General features: G+C 39.3%; 1 protein-coding gene across 1 annotated transcript in view; it reads left to right on the top strand.

Annotated features, from left to right (window-relative positions):
* Positions 1–26,966, top strand: part of Iars1 (isoleucyl-tRNA synthetase 1) — a 59,241-nt gene that overhangs the window by 11,648 nt on the left and 20,627 nt on the right. The window contains exons 7-23 of the mRNA XM_076837346.2: positions 952–1,069; positions 3,932–4,079; positions 6,289–6,376; positions 6,619–6,679; positions 7,715–7,810; positions 10,692–10,814; positions 11,655–11,746; positions 13,097–13,195; positions 14,945–15,071; positions 16,359–16,432; positions 17,676–17,870; positions 19,510–19,596; positions 20,917–21,000; positions 21,940–22,084; positions 23,280–23,400; positions 25,269–25,360; positions 26,441–26,518. Coding sequence (XP_076693461.2) covers positions 952–1,069; positions 3,932–4,079; positions 6,289–6,376; positions 6,619–6,679; positions 7,715–7,810; positions 10,692–10,814; positions 11,655–11,746; positions 13,097–13,195; positions 14,945–15,071; positions 16,359–16,432; positions 17,676–17,870; positions 19,510–19,596; positions 20,917–21,000; positions 21,940–22,084; positions 23,280–23,400; positions 25,269–25,360; positions 26,441–26,518 — 1,828 coding nt within the window. The remainder of the gene's footprint in view (positions 1–951; positions 1,070–3,931; positions 4,080–6,288; positions 6,377–6,618; positions 6,680–7,714; positions 7,811–10,691; positions 10,815–11,654; positions 11,747–13,096; positions 13,196–14,944; positions 15,072–16,358; positions 16,433–17,675; positions 17,871–19,509; positions 19,597–20,916; positions 21,001–21,939; positions 22,085–23,279; positions 23,401–25,268; positions 25,361–26,440; positions 26,519–26,966) is intronic.

The following is a 26,966-nucleotide window of genomic DNA, read 5'->3' as shown; positions in this document are numbered from 1 at the left end:
TCATTTACTGTGCCAGATTCATAGCCACTAGAATATCATTTTTTTTTAAAGGCATAATTAAGCAAGGATTTCCAACAGTGCCTTTATTATCCAGCTGGGAGAAGAACTCTTGGGGTCACCATTACAATTAGTGCCTGGTGTACTTAGCTTAACACAGCACAAATTTAAAAGCTCAGTAAAAGTTTTGATTAAATATACAAAAAATATGTGTTGGGGCTGTGGCTCAGTGGTAGTGCCACTTGCCTCACATGTGTGAGACACTGGGTTCGATTTTCAGCACCACATCTAAATAAATAAATTTTAAAAATAAAGGTCTATCAGCAACTTAAAAAAATATTTTAAAAATGTACAAGAAGGGGCTGGGGTTGTGGCTCAGTGGTAGAGCACTCAGTTAGCACGTGCAAGGCCCTGGGTTTCATCCTCAGCACCACATAAAAATAAAGATACTGTGTCCAATTACAACTAAAAAATAATATTAAAAAATTTTTTTAAATGTACAAGAAATAGCTGATCCTAATCCCAGTAGTTTATATTTTTTTTAATTGCATTTGTTAAACTATTACGAGATTTAAATAGTAGACCAGAAAACTAAAGGATCAGCTCTGAAATGCCAACCATAATTATTATCTTGTTGGTTTTTTTAACATTTTTTAAAATGTTAGTATGTATGCTGATAGGTACAGATTTATATCATCGGCCCTTCATTGTGCTGAATGGTCTTCACATTATGTCATGAACATAAAAATGTCAATAGAGAGTAGCATTTTTAATGTTTATTTAATGTCTTGTAATTAATTATAAGATCTGATGTAATTTACTACTTAGTCCACAAATGAGACATTTTTTCACTACTTTGGCAGACAGAAACTGAAAATGTTCATAAATATTTGCGTTTGAGGAAATAGATTTTTGTATATGTAATTATGAAACTCCCAACTCTTTACTTGCCAGGTGGGTCTTTAAACAACTCTATGACAAAGGCCTTGTATACAGAGGGGTGAAAGTCATGCCCTTCTCCACTGCATGTAACACTCCACTCTCCAACTTCGAATCCCACCAGAATTATAAGGTATGTGAAATGGTGAGATATCTTTCACTGCCAAGTAATGTACCTGGAGGTTGAATGGTTGTAAACATCATTAAGTACTCCCAGATAGCCCCAACATGGAATGGCAGTCTTGGCATTGGTCACTACTGATTATTGATGATGTTACCAGTCGCTGAATGAAGCCTCTTTTACGATTAAAATGAGCCTTTGGTTTAGTTTACATTGAATTTATGAGGTGTCTTATAGATTTTGCATGCTTTGAACATATTTTTTGCTTCTCTTCATTTATAATTCCAGCTCTGACATACTTCCCACCACTCAAAATTAATGGTTACCATTTTGGGTGACTTTGTGCTGTATTTGGGACCTGTTACATCATTAGATGTTGGGAAGAAAATTTGGGATGGTGAATTGTATTATGACCTGTTCTTTGATGAAATGGAGTCTCTACCTGTCATTAGTGTGACAGAGGTGTTGAGACATTCTGATTTTCTTTACCTCATCTAGACAGATGGTAAATGGCAGGGAATCTTCTGAAACATAGGAAGTGTTTTCATTTTTGCAAGTTTATCTAATCCTCTATTTTTAATGGATATTAACTTGTTTGGAAGTCTTGTTTCAGGAGCCAGGTTTGGAAATTATATTAATAAAATTCAAATTTTATAAGGCCTTGTCCTCTTAGAGGATGCTTTCACATATTCCCTTTGATCTTTGCAAATCCTTATGAGATGAATGTGATGATTCCTTTTTGTCTTCTTGTGATTGTGCTCATGTTGTGTTGTTTGTTTAATAAAATATTTCAAGCACATGAAAGTATAAAGAAAAATATACTACCTGAATACTAAGCCTGAGCTTTGCCATATCTTAATATATTTTGCTTTTCAAAGATGGGCTGGGCGTGGTCACACACACCTATAATCTGAGCAACTCAGAGGCTAAGGCAGGAGGATTGCAAGTTCAAGCCCAGCCTCAGCAATTTAGCAAGACTCTGTCTCAGAATGAAAAATGTAAGGGACTGGGCGTGTTATTCAGGTGAGTGACCCAGAGTTCAATCACCAATATCAAGCAATACTTAAATAAAGACACTTGGGCCTGGGAATATACCTGTTAGAGCACTTGCCTAACATGTGAGGCTCTAGGTTCCCTCGCTAGCACTGCAAAAAAAAAAACAAATAAAAATGCACATTAACATGGAGAATTTCAAGCACATGAAAAAGTAAATAGAAATGGGATATAAATAGTGATTAACTCCCATGAGCCCTTCTGGCACCCTAGCAACCATTGAATGTGGCTAGTCCTGCACTATCCATATATACGTATTACATTCATTATCACACCTAAACAGTCATTTAACAATCATCTTTAGCATTCTCTTTTCAAGTGTATTATTTGCTGATATACGTAGCATATATTTCATATATATACTTATGTATGTATGTATAACTTAATTTTCACATTTCTTTTTTGGGGGGATACTAGGGATTGATCTCGGGGACACTCAACCACTAAACCACATCCCCCTGCCCTGTTTTGTATTTTATTTAGAGACAGGGTTTCACTAAATTGCTTAGCGCCTTACTGTTGCTGAGGTTGGCTTTGAACTCAAAATCCTCCTGCCTCAGCCTCCCAAGTAGCTGGGATTATAGGTGTGCCCCACTGCGCCCAGGTAGTGTGCACATTTCTAATTATTTCATAATAGTTCCAGGATAATTTTCTATTTAGATCTTGCTGAGTTTGCCGGCATGCCCCACTGTACCCAACTTATGTATTTTTTTAATGTTTTTTTTTAATTGTAGTGGACAAAATACCTTTATTTTATTTACTTATTCTTATGTGCTGTTGAGGATCAAACCCAGTGCCTCACATGTGCTAGTCAAGTGCTCTACCACAGGGCCACAACCCCTGCCCCAAGATAACTATTTTCTAAAACAGTTGTTTTGTTGACTTAACTCTTCATAGGCTTATTATAAAATAGATTATTCTAGCAGTGAAGCCTCCATTCTTTTATTCCTTTTCATAGAGACAGGGTCTTACTGAATTGCTTAGCACCTTACTGTTGCCGAGACTGGGTTTAAACTTGCCATCTATTGTCCTGCTTCAGTCTCCCAAGCCACTGGGATTGCAGGTGTACGCCACCATGCCTGTCTATTTTTTAGTTTTTATTTTGAGATAGTCTCACTAAGTTGATTAGGGTCTTGCTAAATTGCTGAGACTGGTCTTGAATTTATGATCATCCTGTCTCAGCCTCCTGAGCACCACCATACCCAGCTAAGTATTAAAAATTTTATGTGAAATTTCTTGCTTTGAACTTCCTTTTGATAAATGTGATGCATGGTTGCTTTGTTTTGTTTGGTGCTGGGAACTTAACCCACAGATAGTTTACCTCTAAGCAAAATCCCCAGCCCATTTTTAAATTTTGAGACAGGGTCTCACTAAGTTACTTAGGGCCTGGGCAAGTTGCTAGGATGGCCTCAAACTTTCAGTCCTCCTGCCTCTGCCTCTCAGGTCACTGGGATTATAGGCATGTACCAGCACATCACTTAGTAAACAGGTTTTTGTTTTGTTTTGTTTTTGTTTTTGCGGGGTGTGTTCCAGGAATTGAACTCAGGGGCACTCGACCACTGAGCCTCATCCCTAGCCCTGTTGTATATTTTATCAGACAGGGTATTATTGCTGAGACTGGCTTTGAACTCATGATCCTCCTGCCTTTGCCTTTGCCTCTGCCTCTGCCTTTGCCTCTGCCCTGCTAGTAAATGGTTTTTTTGAGAGCTCATTTTATTCTGAAAATTCATTTATTTTAGTCCTATTTAGGATTTGTTTCCTTTTATTTTATGACTATTATTGAGGGTTTGTAAAATAGTACTTTACCTCAATTTGTTTTAGGATGTTCAAGATCCCTCAATATTTGTAACTTTCCCTTTGGAGGAAGATGAAAGTATCTCCTTAGTTGCTTGGACAACTACTCCTTGGACTCTACCTAGTAATCTTGCCCTCTGTGTTAATCCAGATATGCAATATGTGAAGATTAAAGGTAAGTGGGTGCCTGGTTAGTTGTGACAAATATAGATAAGGTAATTTTATTTACCCAGGCATGGTGGTACACACCTGTAGTCTCAGCAGTTTGGGATTGCAAGTTCAGAGTCAGCTTCAGCAATTTAGCAAGGCCCTAAGAACTTAGTAAGATCCTATCTCAAAATTCAGGGGGAAAGAAAAAAAGGAAAAGGGCTGGCACTTCGCTCAGTGGTAAAGCATCCCAGGGTTCAATCCCCAGTACCAAAGCAATCAAAGAATTTTATTTAGTCAGAAAGGTAGGTAGACTTTAAGATTCTTTCATTTCTGATTGAAAAGTAACACTAAAAGATTAAAATAATTCTGAAATATTAAAAAGTAGAAAGAAAAGTCTTGTCATAATTTTTAGTTTGTAAGCTGCTTTTATACTTCATGCCCTTAAGACAGATTAAGACTCTAAGATTCAAAAACATGACATCACATTCACTTTTAGAAATCAGTACCAAAACTTGAGAATTTTGTGCCTTTCAAATATTCCCTGGTAGAGAGTTATCACAGGCTCAACTAGGTCCTTCCATAGAGACTTAAATGAAAAAAGAATGTACTTAGTAAGTGTACCTTCATATTTGGATAGCTTACAGAAGGGAAATGAAACAAAGAAGAGAAAAACCCACTGCCAGCCAGATGTAGTGATACACACTAATAATCACAGCTACTTGGGAGAGTGAGGCAGGAGAATTGCAAGTTCAATGCCAGCCTCAGCAACTTAGTGAAAGACTCTTTCTCAGTATAAAAAGGGAGTAAGTGGCTAGGATGTAGCTCTGTGATAGAACACCATTGGGTCCTATCCCTAAAACTGCAAAAAAGAAAAAAAAAGAAAACCTTTGCCAGGGTACTGATAGTAGGGATTGAACCCAGGGATGCTCTATCACTGACTTACATCCTTAGCCCTTTTTCTTTTGAGACATGGAGTCTTGCTAAGTTGCTTCGGGCCTCACTAAGCTGCTGAGTCTGGCCTAAAACTTGTGATCCACTTGTCTTCGTCTCTCGGGGGTCACTGGGATTGTAGGCATGCATCACCATGCTTGGCTCAAAATTTTCACTTTTTTGAATTTACCTCAAAGAATTGAGAAATGGGACTTGAACAAATATTGATGTGCCCATTTTCACAGTAGCCAAAAGTTGAAGGCATCCCAAGTGTCTTATCAACAGATGAATTGATTAACAAAATACAGTTATTTATATACAATAGAGTACTACTCATTCTTGAAATGTGGTCTGTTCAGTTCCTAATGGGTTACACCCATCTCAGATGCTACTATGAGGAACATTTCTAGCAGAGCAGAGGGTAACATGCATTGGGCAGTCTGTCACCGCAGGATAACCACAGGAAATTCCCAATGCCATGCCTATCCCTTCCTGGCTTCCATGCCAAGAGAAGATCCTTATGTATTTCATGGATGGCTTCCTGCACACAGGCCCTGTGTTTGATCCCAGCACTGCAAAAACAGAAAGAATAAAAAGAATTAGAATGATGTATGTATGGTAATATATGGAGAAATGTTCACAAAATATTATGTGAAAACAAGTTGCAAAACTGTATAGAGTATTGCCTCATAATATTTGAAAAAATAATAAGAGGGTCTGAGGTTGTGGCTTAGCAGTAGAGTGCTCGCCTAGCACATGCAAGGCCCTGGGTTTGATCCTCAGCACCACATAAAAATAAATAAATAGAATAAAGGTATCATGTTTAACTACAACTAAAAAATAATTTTTTTTCTAAAGAAGAACCTTTCACATTTACATATACATTTCTTAGGTAGAATGTGCATTAAAAAATCTGGATGGAGAGACACCTGAATGAGGATATCTGAGAGGCAGTAAGATTGTATGGGACTTACTTTGTGAGCCATTTGATTTTTTTTAATGTTCTGATTTTTTAAACATTCACATGTATTAACCTGTAGAAAGAGAAAATAAGACCAGCTTTCTTCAAATGGATATGGGTGAGAAGTAAAATAACAGCCAGCTGCCTACATGCCTTTAGGGTCTGTCTGACACAGGTCTGGAAAGCAGGGTGCTGCAGTGTTCTGTGCAGTGCTCCCTCCAAGTCTTGAGCACTCTGGTGCTGGTGGCACAGGAGCTCTTCAGCAAAGAAATAGGCCTGATGCATGTCTCCAGAGCCAGTCTGTCTGAATCTCACTGAGGTCTACCTTTTCTCATTCTCATAGATGTTGCCAGAGGAAAATTACTCATTTTAATGGAAGCCAGATTATCAGCCCTCTATAAAATGGAGAGTGACTATGAGGTCCTTGAAAGGTAATTATTCAGATAGTTGATATGTGGGTATATATATGTGTGTCTGACTTTAGTTTTAAAGAGACGAACTTTATTACCCACCACTGTACTTTTCAAGTTGAGTCCTAAGTACTAGTAAGTCCAGGGCACATGTTTTGCTCTCATGACTAAGGGTCAGGAAACCAGTGAAAGTGGTGACTTGGTGTGACTTGCAGCCTCATTTCTTTAACTTAACAGTGAATATGCATTTCTCCTTTTTCCAGATTTCCTGGTGTCTCTCTCAAAGGCAAGAAGTACAAGCCTCTGTTCGACTATTTTGTGAAGGTAAGTATAGGGAACACCATGGCACGGACTCCCCACATCCATTTCTTTGATTACTGCAGTGATGAGTGGATTCAGTTGTTATTGTTGGATTGTCCATGTGAGTGTGCCTGAACCCACAATCTGAATTAGCATTAACAAAATTAAATTGTTGCCTTCTGGTTTAAATCATTAAATTCATGTGGGAATGTCTGGGATGCAGCTCAATTGTAGTCACTTGGCATGCACAGGCCCTGGATTTAATCCTCAGAACCACAAAAAGCAGGGGCAGGGGTTGGGGTTTTTTAGGGTGTTTTGTTTTTTGGTACTGGCTATTGAACACAGGGACACTCTACCACCAGTGAGCCACATCCATCCCCAGCCCTTGTTATTTTGAGACAGGGTCTCACTAAGTTGCTTAGGGCCTCACTATGTAAGTTGCTGAGGCTGGCCTCAAACTTCTGATCTTCCTGCCTCAACATCCTGAGTCCCTGGGATTGCAGGTTTGTGCCACCATGCCCGGTTTATGTGGGAATTTTTAAAAAATGCTCTCACATTATAGAAGGAGTCACCTTATGCTTTGTTAGATTTGTATATGTATCTATGTATCGTTTATACTGTATTAGGGAACTTATGCCTCTTGATTCCCCTATCCATATTCTTTGAAATTTCCTTCTATGACTGAATTGCTTGAGCTGGGTTGAAAGGAAGAGGAAAGCAAAGCACATGCAATGACTGGAAATAAACTAAAAGTGAGACCATATGCTAGTTCATGCTCAGGCAAGGGAAAATAATGAAGAAGCCCAGTTATGTGGTCACAAAAATTAGAAATTTTTATCTGTAAGTCTTCAGATAATTCCATCATTAATAAATGGTGAGCAACTATCCAGAGAAATGATGTCTTTAATCATCAGGTTTCTTCCCAACCTGAATAATCCTATCTTTTCTATTTCCGAAAATTATTTCACATGCTAAAGGGTTTTTCAGGCTCTTAGCATTGTTGATGCAGAAGTATTTTTCTCTCCATCCCTGATGCCTGCCAACCTTTCTTTTTTGCAGTGTAAAGAGAATGGCGCTTTCACTGTGCTTGTTGACCACTATGTGAAGGAGGAAGAAGGCACAGGGGTTGTACATCAGGCCCCTTACTTTGGTGCTGTGAGTAGCAAAATCTTGCAAAATTACTAGAAGTAAATGTCAATAGCTGCTTTTCATAGGATGCTGAGTCTTATGTGTCATCAGGCTCTTCTCGTGTGGACTATGGAGTCAGCCTCTTCTTTGGCTCACTTCTCCCAAGATGGCATGTTAAACTTGCATCTGCAGTTTCCACTCGTTGTAAACTGGTTTCTGGAAATGATGGGTAAAATCCTGGTCTGTGGCCAGTCATTTAAGCTCCAAAAGGCCACCATTCCTATTGTGTCTTTATTTATTCTTTCATGGTTTACATGTAGTAAATGTCTGTCTTGTGGGTGTGCAGTTGAAGTTTTGACAAGCTCTGTAAGTTTTAACAGCACTTAGAGATGTGCAGACACTTGGACCATCAAAATAAAGATCTCTTCCATTTCCTCTACTTGTTCTTAACCAAATACTCTAAGATCAGGAGGAAAAATCTGTCCTTATCTTCCTAAACCCTATAGAAGGGTGCTCCCTTTTATGTTTTTCCTAGAATAAAAATTTTTCTAACAACACATTTCCTTTAATGTAATTTATATATAAAGATATAAACAAATAACAGAGATTTGTAAAGGCACGTTGCTTTAGAATAAACCTTGAATCGTGGTCCTGCTGCTGATGGGAAGATCCTGGGCAGGTGTTGTAGCCTGTCTGAATTTCCTTTTCTCCTCTGTAGGATGAGGTGATGGTAGTTGCCTATTGGGGTAACTGAAGGATTAAATGTCATCATGTTCCTGGAATTTAGCACAGTGCCTAATAAAGAGTGAGAGTCCCTGTGGTCACTACTGCAAGGGTAGTGCCCACGGGGCACCTATAGACTCTGGACTTTGTTATAATAATTTATGTAAGTTCTCCCTTCTTTCCCTTGTACCTCTTTTATTTTGGTTAGAGGATTTTGAAGCAAATCCTCAACCTCATGTCTTTCTTTAAATAATTCCAGGTGCATCTGTGACTGATAAGGACGTTTCTTTTTAATGTAGTCACCATGCCATTGTTATTTATATACAATAAAATCAACATTCCCTTAATAGGCTTAATAATTATTCATACTTGATGTGAGTAGTCTTAATGATACCAATTAGTGTTGTAGGAACTGGTCACATGAGGTCAAAAAATTTTTAGTGTCCACTGGTAATGATTACTCCACTGATAGTACATAATAAAAATACAACTTCTGTAGCTGAGTCACAGCACCAAAAAATAAAGATAGCTTCATGTTTTTGAATCATAGTTCAGATTGTCCATGTTAAATGTGAATAGTTGTTACTAACTAGAGTTATACGTCACATATCTAAGTATAGTTATACCATGCAGTTCTGCAAACTATACTTTTTAAGCCCACTTGGAAAACATTTTCTAAGAGGCTTCAACTTACCTTGTCTTTGACTGGCAGTACAGTACGTCACTGTGTTGAACATCATCTGTTCCACCTCCATTCAGGGGGCTGCTCTTTCCTTATCGCAGTGGCTGAAGGATGTTTGCACTGCACTTAATATTTCTAGTTTTTGTGTCTTGGGCATTTCCTGTCTGCCCACACATCCCACCACCCAAGTAATACAGCACAGTGAGAAGTGAACACAGTTCCAGGGAGAAGCATGTTACCTTTCTAGCTTGTCTTATAGTCAAACCAGAGTAGTTTCAGTCTAACAGCCTCTGTAACTTCATATTTAAGCAGCATAGCATGTTAGTGGACACTGTAGACTCTGAAGTGGGCTGTTTGGATTTGACTCTTACTATTGCCACTTTGCAGCTGACTTCTTGTTTTGGGTTTTTGTGGGTTTTTTTTTTTAGTTGTTGACGGACCTTTAATTACTTATTTGTTTTTATGTGGTGCTGAGAATCGAACCCAGTGCCTCACACATGCTAGACAAACATTTTACCACTGAGCCACAAGGCTAGCCCCTGCCCCTGACTTCTTTGTGTGTCAGCCCCCTTATGTGTAACATGTAGGTCATCACTATTGTGTGCAAGGAAAGCACTTGTGAAACCCTAGTACACCTTCTGCCTTCCTTGCAGCAGCATCATGAGGGCTAAATGAGCTAGTGTGATGAAGTGCTCAGCATTGCTGACATGCAGGTCTAATGGTTAATACTCTTCAAGGCTATTCCTGAGGCACCGTGATTTGTTTATTTGTTTGTTTGTTTGTTTGTTTTCGGTGGAAACAACATCTTTATTTTATTTTTATGTGGTGCTGAGGATCGAACCCAGCGCCCCGCGCATGCCAGGCAAGCGCGTTACCTGTTTGAGCTACCTCCCCAGCCCCCCTGATATATTTATAAAGTGAATACCTTGGTTTTAAATTATTATTGGCATCCTTTGATAGGATGCATGCCCAGATGTATATCAAGCATCTTGTGGTGCGGTAGATTGTGCTTTATACCTATATATGCCTTTGTTTTTAGATTTGTATATATGCTGCTGTTATAAATCAAAATTTTTTTTTAAATATTTATTTTTTAGTTTTAGGTGGACACAATATCATTATTTTTTTTAATGTGGTGCTGAGAATCGAACCCAGTGCCTCACGCATGCTAGGCGAGCACGCTACCACTTGAGCCGCATCCCCAGCCCTGTTATAAATCAAATTTGACTTAGTTTTAAAACATTCATGTATGTCCTCTGTCATCTCAGTGAATACCCTGCTATATATGGCAGGTCTGTGAAATAATTGTTGGAAAGACTAAGCTGGGTGATCTAATCAGCCTAAATGGTCCTTGAATCACCTTTAGTTAAAAGGATGAAGCTGATTATGTGTATATATCAGAATACTCAAAAGTTTGTAAATCTGTCATTTCATGCTTTCCTCCTTCCTCACACATTCAACTGTTTTATTCTTCCCTCTTGCTCCTCCGTTCCCTTTTCCCAGGATGACTATCGGGTCTGCATGGACTTCAACATTATTCAGAAAGACTCACTCCCTATTTGTCCTGTGGATGCTTCAGGCTGCTTCACAGAAGAAGTGACACATTTCGTGGGACAGTATGTGAAGGTTTGTAGTCCATAAGACCAGAAGGATGTCGCGCTTATATATATATTTCATCAATCAGTTCCCCCTTTTTCCTCCTCAGTAAGGAAATCAATGCAACTTATCACTCTCATTTATAGCTTATGTTGTATTTCATCTAGGAACTTGGTGGGGGTTTTTGTTGTTTCAGCATCAAATCAAACAGAGGCAGATACTACCAGCTGTACTAGGTGGGTATGATGTCTTTAAAGGAAAGGAAGCATGCTCTAGTTTCAGGAGCAGGAGTCAAAAACAGGACTGTGTGTCTCATGAAGCAGTTTTGTGACCTTGGGGTAATGGTTTCCGATTGAAAACTTCCTTAAATGTTATGGAGCCAGGTGTGATGGTTTGCCCTGTGATCCCTGCAACAAGGGAGGGTGAGGTGGAGAGTAACATGTTTGGGGCCAGTGTAGCCAGACTTTGTCTCTAAAAAATAAAGGGCTGAGACTGTAGCTCAGTAGTCAAGTGTCCCTGGGTTTAATCCCCAGTGTCACCGCACCCTTTTAAAAAAAAGTCATGGAATGTATTTATTTATGTGACTAAAAATGAACACTGTTTTTTTAATGACACATTTTTTGATGCCTTTAAGTCACAACACAGTGTTCGATTTTACTAATATAATTATGTTGCTGCTAAGTATGATAGGGTTTTTTATATATTTATTTTTTAGTTGTAGTTGTACACAATATCTTTATTTTATTAATTTTTTGTGGTTCTGAGGATTGAACCCAGGGCCTCACACGTGGTAAGCAAGCGCTCTACTGCTGATCCACATCCCCAGCCCTGATAGGATGTTTTAATGACTAAATTTTTATTTTTTAACAGGATGCCGACAAAAACATCATCAGGACCTTGAAGGAACAGGGCAGACTTCTTGTGGCCAGCACCTTCACACACAGCTATCCTTTCTGCTGGAGGTGAGAGGAGGCCAAGACTATTGCAGCTGGAGCTCCACACTCTGGTTACGCCGTTTGTGTGCCTGTACCTTCATATTCATAGGATCCTTCTCAGGGGTACCCTGTAGTTAGTGTTTGGAAACTGCCCTCTTATTTTTAGGAGAATGCAAAAAAGTTATCTCTTTCCTTGGGAGTTATGGGGTTGGGGGACACACTATTTTATGTTGTGGCCACATTTTTTTTTCTTTTTTAAGGATGCCAAACATCTTTGAAATTTTATAATGGAACTTATTGAGAGATATAATGTTATGATATCAAGTCTTAATACAGGATCATGCTATAAATATGTGGATCAAAACCTAGTGTTCAGCGGCCTAAAATTCAGTCCCCATATTTTGTCTCTCTGCTGACATTCACATCACATCTTAGAAAACTGTCATCAGTAGAACGCTTGTTTTTCTTTTTAGTGTTGGTATTTATTTATTTATTTACTTAACTTATTTTGTGCTGGTTAGTGAACACAGATGTGCTTTACCATTGAGCTGTGTACCTAGTCTTTTTTGTTTTTTATTTTAAGACAAGATCTTTCACTAAGTTGCCTTGGGGTCTCTCAGTAAGACTGTCCTCAGATTTACAATCCTGCTTCAGCCTTCCAAGGGTGTGCAGCACTGCATCCACCTCTGGTCTCGTTCTTTTATTGGGTTTTGCCCTTCGTAGTATCGTGGAGATGATGTTGGGTTTTTTTGTTTGTTTGTTTGTTACCAGACATTGAACTCAGGGGCACTCGACCACTGAGCCACATTCCCAGTCCTCTTATATTTTATTTAGAGATAGGGTCTCACTGAGTTGCTTAGTGTCTCGCCATTGCTGAGGCTGGCTTTGAACTCTGATCCTCCTGCCTTAGCTCCCAAGCTGCTGGGATTACAGGCATATGCCACTGCCCCCAGTAAGATGACCAATTTTTAAGACTTAAGACGTTTGCATCTATAATAAAAATGAATTTTAACCAGGCTCAGTGGCACACCCTGTAATCCCAGTAGCTTCGGAGGCTGAGACTAGAAGATCACATGTTTGAGGCCAGCTTCATTCAGCAACTTATAGAGAGCCTGTCTCAAAATTAAAAAATAAAAAGTTCTGAGCATGTAGTTCAGTGATAAAGCATCCCTGAATTAAATCCCCAGTACTAAAAAATAAAATAGTATAGAATAAAATAATTAAAATTTAAAAATACAATACAGTATAACGTGTATGTATGTGTACATCTAAGCAGAAGTCCCGGTAGATAGTGGCATATTAATAAAAGACTGAAAGTCAGTTTTCCTTGGGTGCCTGCATCTCTCCTGACTGGCTCCATCTGTGTTTGCCTCCCAGATCAGACACTCCGCTCATTTACAAAGCAGTGCCCAGCTGGTTTGTGCGAGTGGAGCACATGGTGGAGCAGCTACTGAAGAACAACGACCTGTGTTACTGGTGAGCAGTGAGATGTGTTTCTTCATACTGTCCTTTGCTTTAGTTAGTATGGTTTACACTCTCCCAAGTCACAATTTTTATTATGACTATAATTTTTATAGTCATCTTTTTTTTTAAGTTGGACATGATACCTTTATTTTATATATGTATTTTTATGTGGTACTGAGGATCGAACCCAGTGCATCACACACACTGTGCAAGCACTCTTACCAGCCCCTAACGATCTTTTATTGTTCATTGTAATAGCTGTCTCTATTCTGTATGTAAAGGAACATAAAATAATTTAATATTACAAGAGTAATATCCTTATGATACAACATGTAAAGGAGCCTTTTTTTTTTCCTTTAAAACCCAATGGAAATGAGAAACGACCCCTTATGTGTTTTCCATAGTAAAGTGACTTTGGAGGAAAAATTCTGGCATTACTAACGTCAAATAAAAATTTTCAGGATAAACATTTTGTGGTGTATCCACAAACACCATTTGTACATAACCATTTTTGGTGCGTGTTGAGTTCCTGGTATAGATAAACTCCAAGCTCAGAAACTTTTCTCTCTGCAGCTGAAGTTTGGCAAATAGATGACAATGTCATCTCCAGCTGTGTTTGTAAAATGAAGCAAAGTGTGAATTTGTCAAATGAAACAAAGTTCAAATCTGCATTTCAAAAGAATGTTTTTCGCTGAGTGTTTGGATTTCAATTCTTACTTCCCACAGGGACTTAACCCAACCAAAGAATTGTATTTGATTTGGGGAAAATGAGATCTCAGGACAATAAAGAAAAATGGTTTTAAACTATGGCTTTCTAATACATTATAGCAAAGTGTGACTTCTCAAAAAGCAGCTTTTTCATCTAAAGCTAGCAAGCTCATTAGTTCCCCTAATGTATAAGGTAGTAGTGTGGAATAAGGTAATCTCAAAGGAGTATAGACATATAAACTGATCTGTAGAAAGCAGGATAAAAATGCAGTGCCCAAAAGAAGACGTATTTAGAAACCTGGCAGTACCCTGACTCAGCCTTGTGCTTAGAGGAATTCCTGCAAAGCTGAACCTTAAGGAATAAGGAGCTCTTTTTCAGTCAAAATAGTAGAAGTTCTGGGAGTAGTAGGGATGGCAGAGGGAAGGAAGATTGAATGGCAGAAGAAAGATGGGGAGTCACATGCCGAGGAACTTAACCTCATTGCTGAAGGCTAAAATGCAGTGTCAGGGATGACCAGGGAGGAGACCAGAGAGGGCCACAGAGAAACTTCCAATTACCCAGCTCGTTGGGATCTTATGCTAATACTTTTTAGTAAAGCTGATGTCATCAGATGACATGAAGACTAGAATTGATTGGAATGAGGCTGCTACAGTCAGGGTGGCTAGTCAAGAGAGGTCTATGGTGGTCCCCAGTTGACAAGGAGGATGTGGGGAATGACTTTGGGTCAAGTCGGTGGAAGCAAAGGCAATCACGTATGCTGGTGCTATCCATTATAAAATATGCTTCTGGTATCTCAAGTTGAAGGCCAGCCTTCGCAATTCAGGGAGACCCTGTCTCAAAAAATAAAAAGGGTTAGGGATGTAGCACAGAGGTAGAGCACGCCTGTGTCCAATCCCAGTACTCGGGGAAAAAAAATAAAAAGAAAACATGTTCCTAGCAGAGAGCTCAGTATTTCATATCATTTGATTCACAAAAGCTTATATGAATATAATTTACAATTTTTATTTCAATGGAATTTTGTTCTTAAATAATTATCTAATGTACTATGGCAGGGTCCCAGAGTTTGTGCGAGAAAAGCGGTTTGGAAATTGGCTGAAAGATGCACGTGACTGGGCAATTTCCAGAAACAGATACTGGGGCACCCCCATCCCACTGTGGGTCAGTGAAGACTTTGAGGAGGTGAGGTGGGGCCATGTGTCCTGTGTGGACTGTGCTGGGGCACTTTGCTCATGTAGGGTGAATGTGGTGGAAAGTCATGTTTTTCTCTCTTTGCCCCTTTCTTATTTCATCTCTTTTTTTCTCTATTCTTTCCTAGAATCATAACATAAAATAATTATTTTTAGTATTTGAATTTCTAAATTTTCTTCTATAAAAAGTGAAAAATACATTCTGCGTTTTTCTCAGGGAAATCCACATATTAAGTGCTTTATTCTTGTGTTACACAGATCTCTTCATCTGTGCATTAAGTTATAGCATTAACTTAAGGTTAAGCTAACATAGATAATGAAAAAGCAGAACTTGAAAAAAAAAATTAACATTGTGTTGATGACTTTGGCAAACTTCTAAAATTGCATTAGTAAACTTACAAAAATTTGTGTGTGTGTGTGTGTGTGTGTGTGTGTGTGTCCATGTGTGTACATACGCAGATACACAGACATATTTCCATGAGAGGGTCTTCTGCCATTACTGAGAGCTTTACACCAAAGATAAGCAATGGCACCCTGGGGACTTGTCATTTTCCTTTAGGGACCTAAGAGGCAGCTGAGAAGTAACTGAATCAGAAGACTTTTGGGAACTGGACAGGAAAGACGGAGAAAGAGACTGTGGGTACCTGTAGGTAGCAGAAACCTTTCCCTTGCTAGATGAGAACCCACAGCAGCTCCTGCTGGCACAGCCCTGGTCAAATGATTCCCCTAATTCTGAGTATACCAGCAAGCCCCATCTCTCACTTCCTTACTTAGATAAATCCTAACATCTTGTGAGTTAGGCTGAGTATTTTGATCTGATCTAAGAACACTAACTTAGTTCTAGCTTTGTCTTGGGAAGATTCCAGATTAAAGTTCTAGGTACCAGGAAGAAACACAGATGCCTTAGAACAATAGTCCAAGGCATTTCTCTTATGCATTTCACCATGATTTTGGCAGAGATTTGCACATAGTAAACCCTCCAGAACTACCCATTAAGATGATGGCTGTCGGTGTTTAAAATCCCCATGTAAGAGCCCTCTGACATTGGGTAGATAACAAAGTGGACAAGTTCGTTCTTGCCTTGTCAGAGACCAGTGTGTGGTGTTGTTGAACAGTTAGCCATGTTGAAGATAGCTGTCCTTCAGCCCAGATTGGTATATTAATGAGCTTTTAAGAAAAATCAGAGTTTTCTCAGAACAGGAATATCACGTAAATTAATGCAGTTTGATCTCTCTGGCTCTAAGGAGCTCTTTCTTTCTTTTAACTTTATTTTTAACAGGTAGTTTGCGTTGGATCAGTGGCAGAACTTGAAGAACTGTCAGGAGCAAAAATCTCGGATCTCCACAGAGAGAGGTCAGTTTCTCAATGATTAATTCACTTCAGTCCTGTCACCTCCTACTGAGACAGGATACCTAACAAATTATATAGCTGCACATGGCAAGCACAGTTTGTGAATCACTATTGATGACTTGCATAGGATTAAGGTAATATGTCCTCCCTCCCCAGTTGAAACTCCAGGTGACAATAATGTGTGGTACTCTCAAAAGTCTTTGAGAATGGCTGACATTTCTGTTTACAAATGCATTTTCATTTATGCTTCACTTAACTATGGGATATGTTCTGAGAAATGCATCCTTAGACGATTCTTTTTTGTATGAACACCCATTTTGGAGTGTCCTTGCACAAACCAAGATGGCATAGATGACTCGCTTGACATGGCCTCTTGATGCAACCAAGAAACATGGTAAACACAAGATGTAGGTGGGTTAGTATAATAGCCATACTGTTTTGACAGTTTCGTTTTGGTTTTTTTCCTGCCGTACTGGGAATTAAGCCCAGGGCTTCACATGTGCTAGGTAACTACCCCTATCACTGAGGTATATCACCAGCTCTTTTTTAAAGTTTCGTTTTTGTGACAGGGTCTCACTAAGTTGTCCAGACTGACTTTGAAATTTCAAATTTTGGTCATTCTGCCTCAGCCTCCTAAGTAACTGGGATTACAGGCTTTATTAACTTTTTTTTTTTCATGAGTAGAAGTACACTCTAAAGTAACAATAAGAAGGCCAAGCAAGGTGGTGGCCCACCTGAAATCCTAGTGACTTGAGGCTGAGGCAAGAAGATCAGAAATTCAAGGCCAGTCTGGGCAATTTAACAAGACCCTGTCTCAAAACGAAAACTGGCTGGAGATGCAGCTCAGTGGCAGAGTGCTCCTGGACTCAATCCCCGTTACCACACACACAAAAAAATAAGTAAATGCATAAACCAGTTACATCATTTGTTATCATGTTATGTGCTGTACTTAACTATATGTGCTATACTTTTATTACTTTTATACATCTTGTAGCACACTGGTTTGTTCGCACCACTATCACCACAAACACATGAATAATCCATTTACTCAGCGTCAGGACCGTTACATGTCACTAAGTCAGAGGAATTCTTCAGCTCCCTTACAATTGCATGGGACCACCATTGTACATGCCTTGTTGTACAACCTGTGAATAATATCGTATTGGGGCTCTGTGTTTCTTATTGGCAGTTAAACTGCAAGTTCTGTTGTGCATAAAATGAGAAGTACTGCTTTTCTGTGTACTAGCATTGACTACCTGACCATTCCATCACGCTGTGGAAAAGGATCACTGAGGCGCGTGTCTGAGGTATTTGACTGCTGGTTCGAAAGTGGCAGCATGCCCTATGCTCAGGTTCATTATCCATTTGAAAACAAGAGGGAGTTTGAAGATGCTTTTCCTGCAGACTTCATTGCCGAAGGCATAGACCAAACCAGAGGATGGTATGCCCTTTCTTGCTTTAAGTGTTTTCTTGATTTTATTGAGTACCTACCATGTGTCCTTGGGTGCTGACTAGGGCCGTGGCAAACAAGACAGCCTGTGTTCCTGCTTTCTGTCCTTTCTACCCTCTATGAATACTAAAATGCTTTTCAACTAGGATATTCTTTCACTGAAATAGAACTATGGTATTGTAATTTGAATTATTTCACTAACATTTTTGCATTTATCTATATGTTAAGTTGGAAGTTTAAGTCATACAAAACAATATGTTTTCTTAACTTTTTCGTATTATTTACTCAAATGCTTAATGAGTATTTACAAGATCATAGGTTGAGTGCTCAATATTGGGGAGGTAGTCATGTGCATGGGTAAAAATTCTAGCCTTATCAATTAACATTTTAAAGAAAATCCAAATTTTTAAAATACACAAGGGAGGAGGATTTGGGAATTGGGTTTTGTCTTGTGCCCTATTAAGCAATACACTCATCCCCTTAATTGGAAAAAAGTGAGTTGCCTTCTTTTTTGGATAGGATTTGCTGGCCCATGTGCTAATTGTAGTTTCATTAATAATGTTTCTACAGGGATGTATTTAAGGAATTTTTGGTGTCATTTTCTGCTCTTTCAGTTTGTGTTAATAGTTGAATTCAAACCTTAGTGTATTCAATGTGTCATTTTAATATTCTAATCAATTTATCTATAGGAACAGCTATCAGAAACAAATTCCTATTGTGGGGAGGGCCAGATGACTTCTCAGTGAGCTTGTTTCTCTCAAAAGTAGTGAAGTCTGGCAGCTGTTTAAGTCTTTGTGTGGACCCCATGTGCCCACTGTCCCTTTCCACAGATCATGGCTGCCTCCTGGGTACCAGCAGTCCTCCTAGCCTTTTTCTTTTTTTTTTTTTTTTTTTTTGGAACTGAAAGGGCTGTCTGGGTTGGTATTTATACTAGAATGGGGGTCTGCTGTCCTCATTAGTTATGTTCCCTGATGTTTCTAGAGTACAGGGTTAGGTCAGGATGATAGGAGAGTATCACCCCTGGGATAGTAGGAACAAGTCAGGGTGGCATGTAAGCATCACCCAGGGCAGTGGCAGGAATGTGAGAGTTCTCACAAGGAACAGGCTAGGAAGCTCTGCATTAATGGGATGCCTAACATCTGACAAAATAGAAGCATTTTCTAGATTCTGAAGTCTGCCTTTTTACCTTTGTATGAGTGCTACTTTTTTTTTTTTTTGTCATCACATTATTTGTCCTATATGATCTTTTCTTGTTTCACCAGGTGTTTCAGGTGGTGCTGAGGGAACCCTGTGCTGCCTTTATAGCTGGTTATACTGGCTCCCTTTTGGGGAGGTGGGGTAGCAGAGGGAGGACCAGGACATTGATTGAGGCTTTTATTTCTTTGCAAGCCAGAGGCTCTAATTTGATTGATCTCTGGTGGGTTCCATGCATCTGTTTATTTTTCAACCCTTCCTTCATGGTTATGATGTGTAACTAGAATTAAGAACCTTTGGTTTGTATGATTATCAAGAAGTATACTGTATAAAAAATAGAAATTCAGTCCATTGAGTAAATGTATTTTTTCCTGTGCTTGGATTCCTTCTCTGTTCTTACCAAATTGTTGGGATTTTGCTGGGTTTTTTCCTGCAGGTTTTACACCCTCCTGGTGCTGGCCACAGCCCTCTTTGGACAACCACCTTTCAAGAATGTGATTGTGAACGGTCTTGTCCTGGCAAGGCAGGTGCACTCTTCTATGTAGTGACTAGTTCAGTCCTAAAATGTGGGGTTTTGTTAACCTCTGTTTAACTTACAAGGAAGCTCTCTGGGGCTCTAGAACCCACAAGTTCTAAGACCCAAGCTAGTGAGAGCCACACCAGGCTCCACTCTGCCTCCCATGAGTATTATTTCTGGTTTTTGACTATTATAGGACACTCTTATTTTTCCTTTGTTTCCATTACCTCTACTCGTTAAGAATAAAAATAAATAAAATAATATAGAGGCATGGCTGTGAGGAGGAAGATCTAACATCTAGTCTGTGTCCTTACCCTGTGTACATCAATATGTCCTCACGCTGTCAATTTTCAGAACTATTTCACATGGCTGCTGTAATTATCTCCTTTCAGTGATGAAGAAATTTACAGCACAGAAAAGTAACTTGCTGAAGGGCTTAGCAAATGAGTGCTAAATTCATGTCTTGAATCCTGAACTCAGGGCTTCACATATTAAGTATATGTTCTTTTGAGCTGCAGCCTCAGACCTGCTTTTCTTTCCTCCCTCATTGAAAATGTTATTGACATTATAAGTTTGCATGCATGAAGATGTCAAAAAGTATGCTCTCTTGCATACTTTACATAGTTTTCCCCCAGTGGTTACATTTGGAAATCATAGTCTAATAATAAATATCACAACCAGGAAGGTGACGTACGTAGTCCACTGATATTATTCACATTTCTCCTGTTTTAGATATACTCATTTGCTTATGTGTATTTACTAGAATACAACTTTCTCACATATGTAGGTTTCTCTGTCCACAAACACAGTCACAATAATGAATGATTTCAACACCACAAGATTTTCTCCTATTGCCCTTTATAATTACACTCACTCCCCAACCTTCCACCCTCATTCCCAATCCCTGGCAACCACTAGTCTAGATAGTATATGATTCTGATAGAGGTATATATCAAAAGTTCATTCGTTTCCATTGATGAATAGTGTACCATAGTTTATTTAACCTTCCACCCCTTGAAAGACATCTGGGTGTTTCACTATTGGCTGGTGTGAATAAAGCTGTTGTGAACATTCTTGTAGTATTTTTTTTATGCAACTATAATTCTTTATTTCCCTGGGATAAATGCAAAGATATCTTCCTTCTTTAGTCAGCCTGATGGCTCCCCGTGGTATTCAGAAATTGTTTACAACCGTAGGTATGTTTTGATGCTGGCTTGCATCTAAATTATTTACTCCTTCCATTTGCATTTGTGTATTCCTAGTTGCAGATAATCTATATCTGTGTTGTTTACTTGTTTAATTGGCATCTACTTTTTGCTTTACAAGTGATGGCCAGAAAATGAGCAAAAGAAAAAAGAATTATCCTGATCCTGTTTCAATTATCGAGAAGTATGGTGCTGATGCGCTCAGGTACAAAGCAGTGCTTCATCTTGAGTGTGTGTGTCATTTTTATGTTGGCATCTCTCATCCTATTAATTACAGTTCTTAAGTTTTTAGTTTGTAATTATGCTTTTTAACATGGATTTGTTATATGGAAAGTTACATTGGTGTGGTTGTTGATTTTAAGGCCTAAAAACAGTTTTCTATATAATAAAATCATTTTCAAACCTAGAGATTTTTTTTTTGAGGAAAAGGACCTGCTTTGGATTTTATGAGCTATCCAGGGCCTCCCCGAGACTAGTTGCAGGTTGCCTATGACTCACATTCTTTCTAGTTTCCGTGTCTTGTTGTATTAGAATTTATTTTTTACCATTTATTTTAATTTCACACTTATAAAACCATATGAGTAAGAGCAAATAAATTAATATTGAAGAAGTTTTAGAGAAATTTGAGCCACTATTTGAAATGTTCATAATCATGAAATCACATGGTATTCAAGTTGAAAGGGACCTGAAGGTCTCATTCGGCATCCCCATGTCATAGAGAAGACCCAGGCCCTGGAGCAGTGAGAAGTGCTATCCTTCAACTCATTTATCTGTCAGACTTGCCCTTGGTACATTCACTATTTAGGGTAGGTAACTGTAGTGTGGGCTATCCTGTAGGGTGATTGATATTCCTAATCTCTGCCACCCAAATGCCACACTCTGCACTTTGTAAAGGCTACTCTCTCTGAACTCCTGTGTCCACATGCATTGGAGGTGTGGGCAGTGTCCATGGGAGACAAGAAGTGGCTCTTGATGAGGATCAGGCAACCTTCCTCTTATTCTGAATGCAGTGCCATATTTTGGTATGGGGTCACAAACGGGTAACCCTTTGTAATTTGCTGTGAGTTGTAAAAAAAACAAAGGCTTTTTGACTTTTAAATTGATCATATGTAACTTTCTCATGTGAATTTTCTGCCTTTTCCAGATTATATCTGATTAATTCCCCTGTGGTGAGAGCAGAAAACCTCCGCTTTAAGGAGGAGGGCGTGCGGGACGTTCTTAAGGATGTGCTGCTCCCGTGGTACAACGCGTACCGCTTTTTCATCCAGAACATCTTGAAGCTCCAGAAGGTACAGGCCACAGTAGGCCGCGCATGTGCTAAGCCACAAGGTGGGGCTCTGTGTGGCCACTTTGTTGTACTCTCTGATGTTGGGGACAACCAAGAGCCATGAGGAGGCCATGCATGAAGGTGCAATAGTTGTCCAGGGTCTTCTGTGGGTCAAGGGCCTCACCTGTAGAAGGGTAGGGTATGTTTGTTTTATCAGCAGATTCTCAGTGCCAGGGACATCATGTTTAGTGAGGTCACATTATCTCTGCTCTTGTTACCCTGGTGCTGTTGCTGCCTGAACCAAAGTGGGCAGGGAATTCAGTTTGTGGAGCAGGGACAGGTGAAATGGGCTTTTAGAATCAAGGAAGATTTGAACAAAGCAAAAAGCAGAGAGGAATAGAGTATTCTGGGTAAGGTCATCAGCCTAAGAATTCAAATAGTTCCTAGTACTTTTTTTTGTTGTTGTTTGTAGACAATCCTGTATTCTGTCCCAGAAAGTTTTATTGTCCTTTTTTCCTTCCATTGATTGATAGATAAATATTTATTTATGGTACTGAGACTTGAACTCGAGTTCACTTAAGCACTGAGGTACATACCCAGCCCTTTTTTATATTTTTTTAAGAGATAAGGTCTCACTGAGTTTCTTAGGATCTCACTAAGTTGCTGAGGCTGGCTTTGAACTTGTGATCCTCCTGCCTCGGCCTCCCAATGTGCTGAGATTACAGGCATGCACCACCCCACCCAGCTGCTTCCTTGGATTTTAAAGTATTTAAACCATATATAAGACTTGCAAATATCTCTCAATTCAGAATCACTCTTCAGTGTAGAGCAGTAGTTTTTTCCCTAAATTCTCTTTACTTCGCTCAGAAAACAATTAATGTCAGGGACCATCACACACACCCATAATCCTGACAATTTATCAAGGCCCTATCTCAAAATATTAAAAGGGATGAGGTTGTTTCTCAGTGATCAATCACCCCTAAGGTCAGTACCCAGTACCAAAAAATAATAGTAAGAAGGAATTGAAGACTTAATGTCCCAAGTTAGTGTATATCTGGATAATATTGCTGAATGTCAGAAAATTAGATTGCCTGTTAATAATTTGAGTTGTTTTGGTTTTTTTGCTGCTCTTTCTGTTTTAGTGATTTTTGAGTTTATTTTTCTCTAGTAAGTTACTTCCCTTCTGTTAATGTGAATGTCTCATTAATTGTCCTCAGGAAGAAGAAATGGAATTCCTCTACAATGAGAGCACTGTTAGAGAAAGCCCCAATATCACAGACCGGTGGATTCTGTCCTTCATGCAGTCGCTTGTGGGCTTCTTTGAGACCGAAATGGCAGGTGAGTCTCTCCTGGTCTGTCCTCTTATGATTAAGGACTGTTTATGTGTGTTTGTGTAGTATTTATATGTTTATGTGTGTCATTTCATTATTTAATCGCTTTTCTTTGAAAAAGAAAATGGAGGAAATTTTGAGAGATAACAGAATGAACAGACAGCAAATAAGTATTTCTTCTAATCCCCAAATATAATTTTGTTACGGCTTGTTGATTATAGAAAGGTATTTGTTTCCAAGCCCTTAAGAATTCTGTCTGAGGGGTGTCCAGGTGGCCTCACTCCTCCACAGTGTAATAGGCTTTGGAGCTGGATAGCTATGGGTTCAGACCCCAGCTCTACCACTTGCTACCTCTCCAGGGGCTTGCCTCAAGTCTCTCGGCCTAGATTTCCTTATCTGATAGAATTATAATAAGGCTTAAATAGAGATGATTCACATAAGTTGACTGGCAGAAATAGATATTCGATAAGTAATACTTATTATAATGCATTTTTTTTTTTTTTAATTTTAGGTCTGTTTTCCTAAATAAACACCAGTGAGTTTAGTTTTAGAGAGAGGTTGGGAAAGTGTGTTATATTGACTTCCTCAGGGTTTGAGAGTGGTAAAATCATAGATCCAGTGAAAAATTCTAGAAACTGTTGACTGTTGCATCTCAGTCTGGAAAGTGGGCAGGCAGATGCCCCAGGTCACAGTGGGGGCAAGAGAGACCAGAGAGGTTGACCTGCCTTCTCTGCACCCTGTTGGGCAGGTACAGCTGGACAGAGTAGACCAGGGTCAACATTAGCCTGGTCATCTGCACTGGGCTTTCCCTGGTTTAGTCAGTACTGTTAAATTTGGCACAAAAGGACTGTGTAGCTGCTGGGCAAATTGACATGAATGGAGTTGGAAATGAGTGAGAGTCTGACTCCTGCCAGGAAAGGGCAGTGCTGAGAGCTTGCTCACATACAGCTGTCAACAAGTGGGTAGACAATGTGGGGATTGTGAGTGAGGCCTGTGCCACCTTTTCGCACCAGCTGCCATGACTTCCCATGAAGTTGGTCTGGAGAGCTTATACCCTGGCCAGAGCTCACTCTGCCTAACAACTAGAGGTCTTGTGCCAGAATCTAGGTATCCACATAGAGACCAACTCATGACCCAGACTGTTCAGTTGAGATCCCAACTTTGCTGGCCTGCCTCCTCTGTGCCCAAGAGGTCTCTTTTTCCACTACACCTTTGGCTTTCTTTCCTTGACTATCTGAATCTCTAGAAAGTCTGTTCTGTTTTAATCTTAGCCTTTGTCAGAATTTCTCAACAGTGGCACTGTCAATAGTATGGGCTAGATTATTTGTTTTGGTGTGTGCTATGCTGTCCTCTATATCATTTTGGCAGCATCTCTAGATCCCCCCTCTAGATGCCAGTAGTACCCCTACCCCACAAATTAAAACAACCAAAGTGTCTTCCAGGCATTGTGAAATGTCTTCTGGAGGTAAGAGGCATAGACCTTTAGAGCTTTCTGTTTATCGGGTTTTTAATTGAGGTATGAAGTTGTACACTGGAAAGAAGCTGGACTGCGTTGGTGCTGTTACATTGTCCAACTCCATGCACACCATGCTTCCCAGAATTGTGTGTGCCTCGGACTGTGCAACACACACAGACTGGAGTTCAGTATTTCCTACTGACCAGTGTGGGTTTGCATGTGGCTCAGGGTGCATTCCTGAACACTTTGACTCTTATTTATTCTCAATAAATGAGCCACTTGTGATTACTTTGGTCTGATTCTTACTGTCTCTATAGTGAATGAAGTCCCTATATAGAGGGGCTACTGGTGCTTTATTGTGTACAGACCTCATCTCATGAGGCTGGTAAAGGCCACCTGGCTGATTTTCTTACTTTTAGCTTATAGGCTTTACACTGTGGTGCCTCGCCTGGTCAAGTTTGTAGATGTTCTAACCAATTGGTATGTCAGAATGAACCGCAGAAGATTAAAGGTAGGTGCTGGTGGGAAAAGCAAAAAGTATGTCAAAGTTTGAGCGTTGGAAAAATGAGGACAGTCAAAGGGAAAATGAACATTGTCCAAAAGCTTCTGTTTTGGAAACTTTCTTTTCCTTTTACCTTGCATACTAATTGTATTGATTGCCATTTGGTAACAGGGTAACAGTTCTAAAAGTCATTGTACATGTTTTCACAATATAGGTGTGGACATGTCATATTGAAGAGAAAGTGGCCAGGCCATACAGGATGGAACTGTGCAGACCTTAGAGTTCTGCAAGTACTGTCAGATATAACTGTGGTCTTAGGAGGGGCACCTCCTTGTTATAACCCTGGAGGACGGTTATTTATCGAGTATTTGTTTTGATAAAACTCTTAAATAGTTGTTGGTTTGGAATGAGTATAGCATAAGCACTAGTCTCAGGATGCAGACCATTTGCAAAAGTCACAGTAGGACAATGCTGGAAGTGATAGTGTCCTTGCTGCAGGCCAGGTGAATGCTCCTCCAACCCATCAGTCCTATTTTAAAATATATTCATAGTAAAAGCCTACAACATAACTAATTTCATTCTGGCTAAAATATATTAGAGAAAAATTCATATGGGTTTATAATTATATGTATTTACACATATCTATAAGAATATATACTAAAGTGTTTATAATAGTTATGTCTGAGAAACTAAAATATAGTTGGATTTTCTTTCATCTTTTTCTTTTCATATGGGGATTGAACCCAGAGGGAGCTTAGGAGCTTTACCACTGAGCTACACCACAGCCTTTTTAATTTTTTATTTGGAGACAGTGTCTCGCTAAGTTGCTGTGGCTGGCCTCAAACTTGTGATCCTCCTGCTTCAGCCTCCTGAGTTGCCGTCCTACCCGGCTCTTTTATTATTATCTTAATTTTTTTACCATGATGGATGACCCTCTGTGGCCGGTGGTTGTCACCGTTTCTCCTTCTTCTACCTCGTGTCCTCTCTGCTATTTGCTCTTTGCTGTCTTCAGGTTGCCTCTTTTAATAAATAGTTTATTGATAAACTTTTTTTTTTTAAGCAGTTTAATGTTTCTTTTTTATTCACTAGGGTGAAAATGGTATGGAGGATTGTGTCATGGCCCTAGAGACCTTATTTAGTGTCCTGCTTTCTCTGTGCAGACTAATGGTGAGATATTTGGCCAGTTCCTAAAACTGGCCTGTGGGTTGCATGTGGTGCCCTTCTTTAGCTTGTATATGTTTGGTATAAAAGTCTTGAAAGAGCTTATCTCTAGTTCCTTATTCATATATTTTAAATAAGTGCTAAGAAATACTAGATTCTTATAGTCATTGGCAGTGCGGTACAGGTCAGAAATCTTGCATCTAGACCAAGATCTATAATTGAAGGTCATGTCTTAATATGGATTGCCATAATTATAACCAGGAGGTTCCTGAATTCATCTACCTGAACAAATACATCACAAACAACATTTTTAACTTACCATTGAGAGAAAAATGTGCAGGTAACTGGAATGTGTGTTACTTCCAGTTCAAATATTAATTGAATATTATATAGTAAGAAGCCTTCAGTTTTAATTGCCTATATCCCGTTCTCCTACTCCAGTATAATATTACAA

Source organism: Callospermophilus lateralis, chromosome 17, assembly GCF_048772815.1.
Source record: "Callospermophilus lateralis isolate mCalLat2 chromosome 17, mCalLat2.hap1, whole genome shotgun sequence".
Lineage (NCBI taxonomy): Eukaryota > Metazoa > Chordata > Mammalia > Rodentia > Sciuridae > Callospermophilus > Callospermophilus lateralis.
The sequence above is the reverse complement of the archived record's forward strand: the minus strand, read 5'-3'. Positions and strand labels throughout refer to the sequence as shown.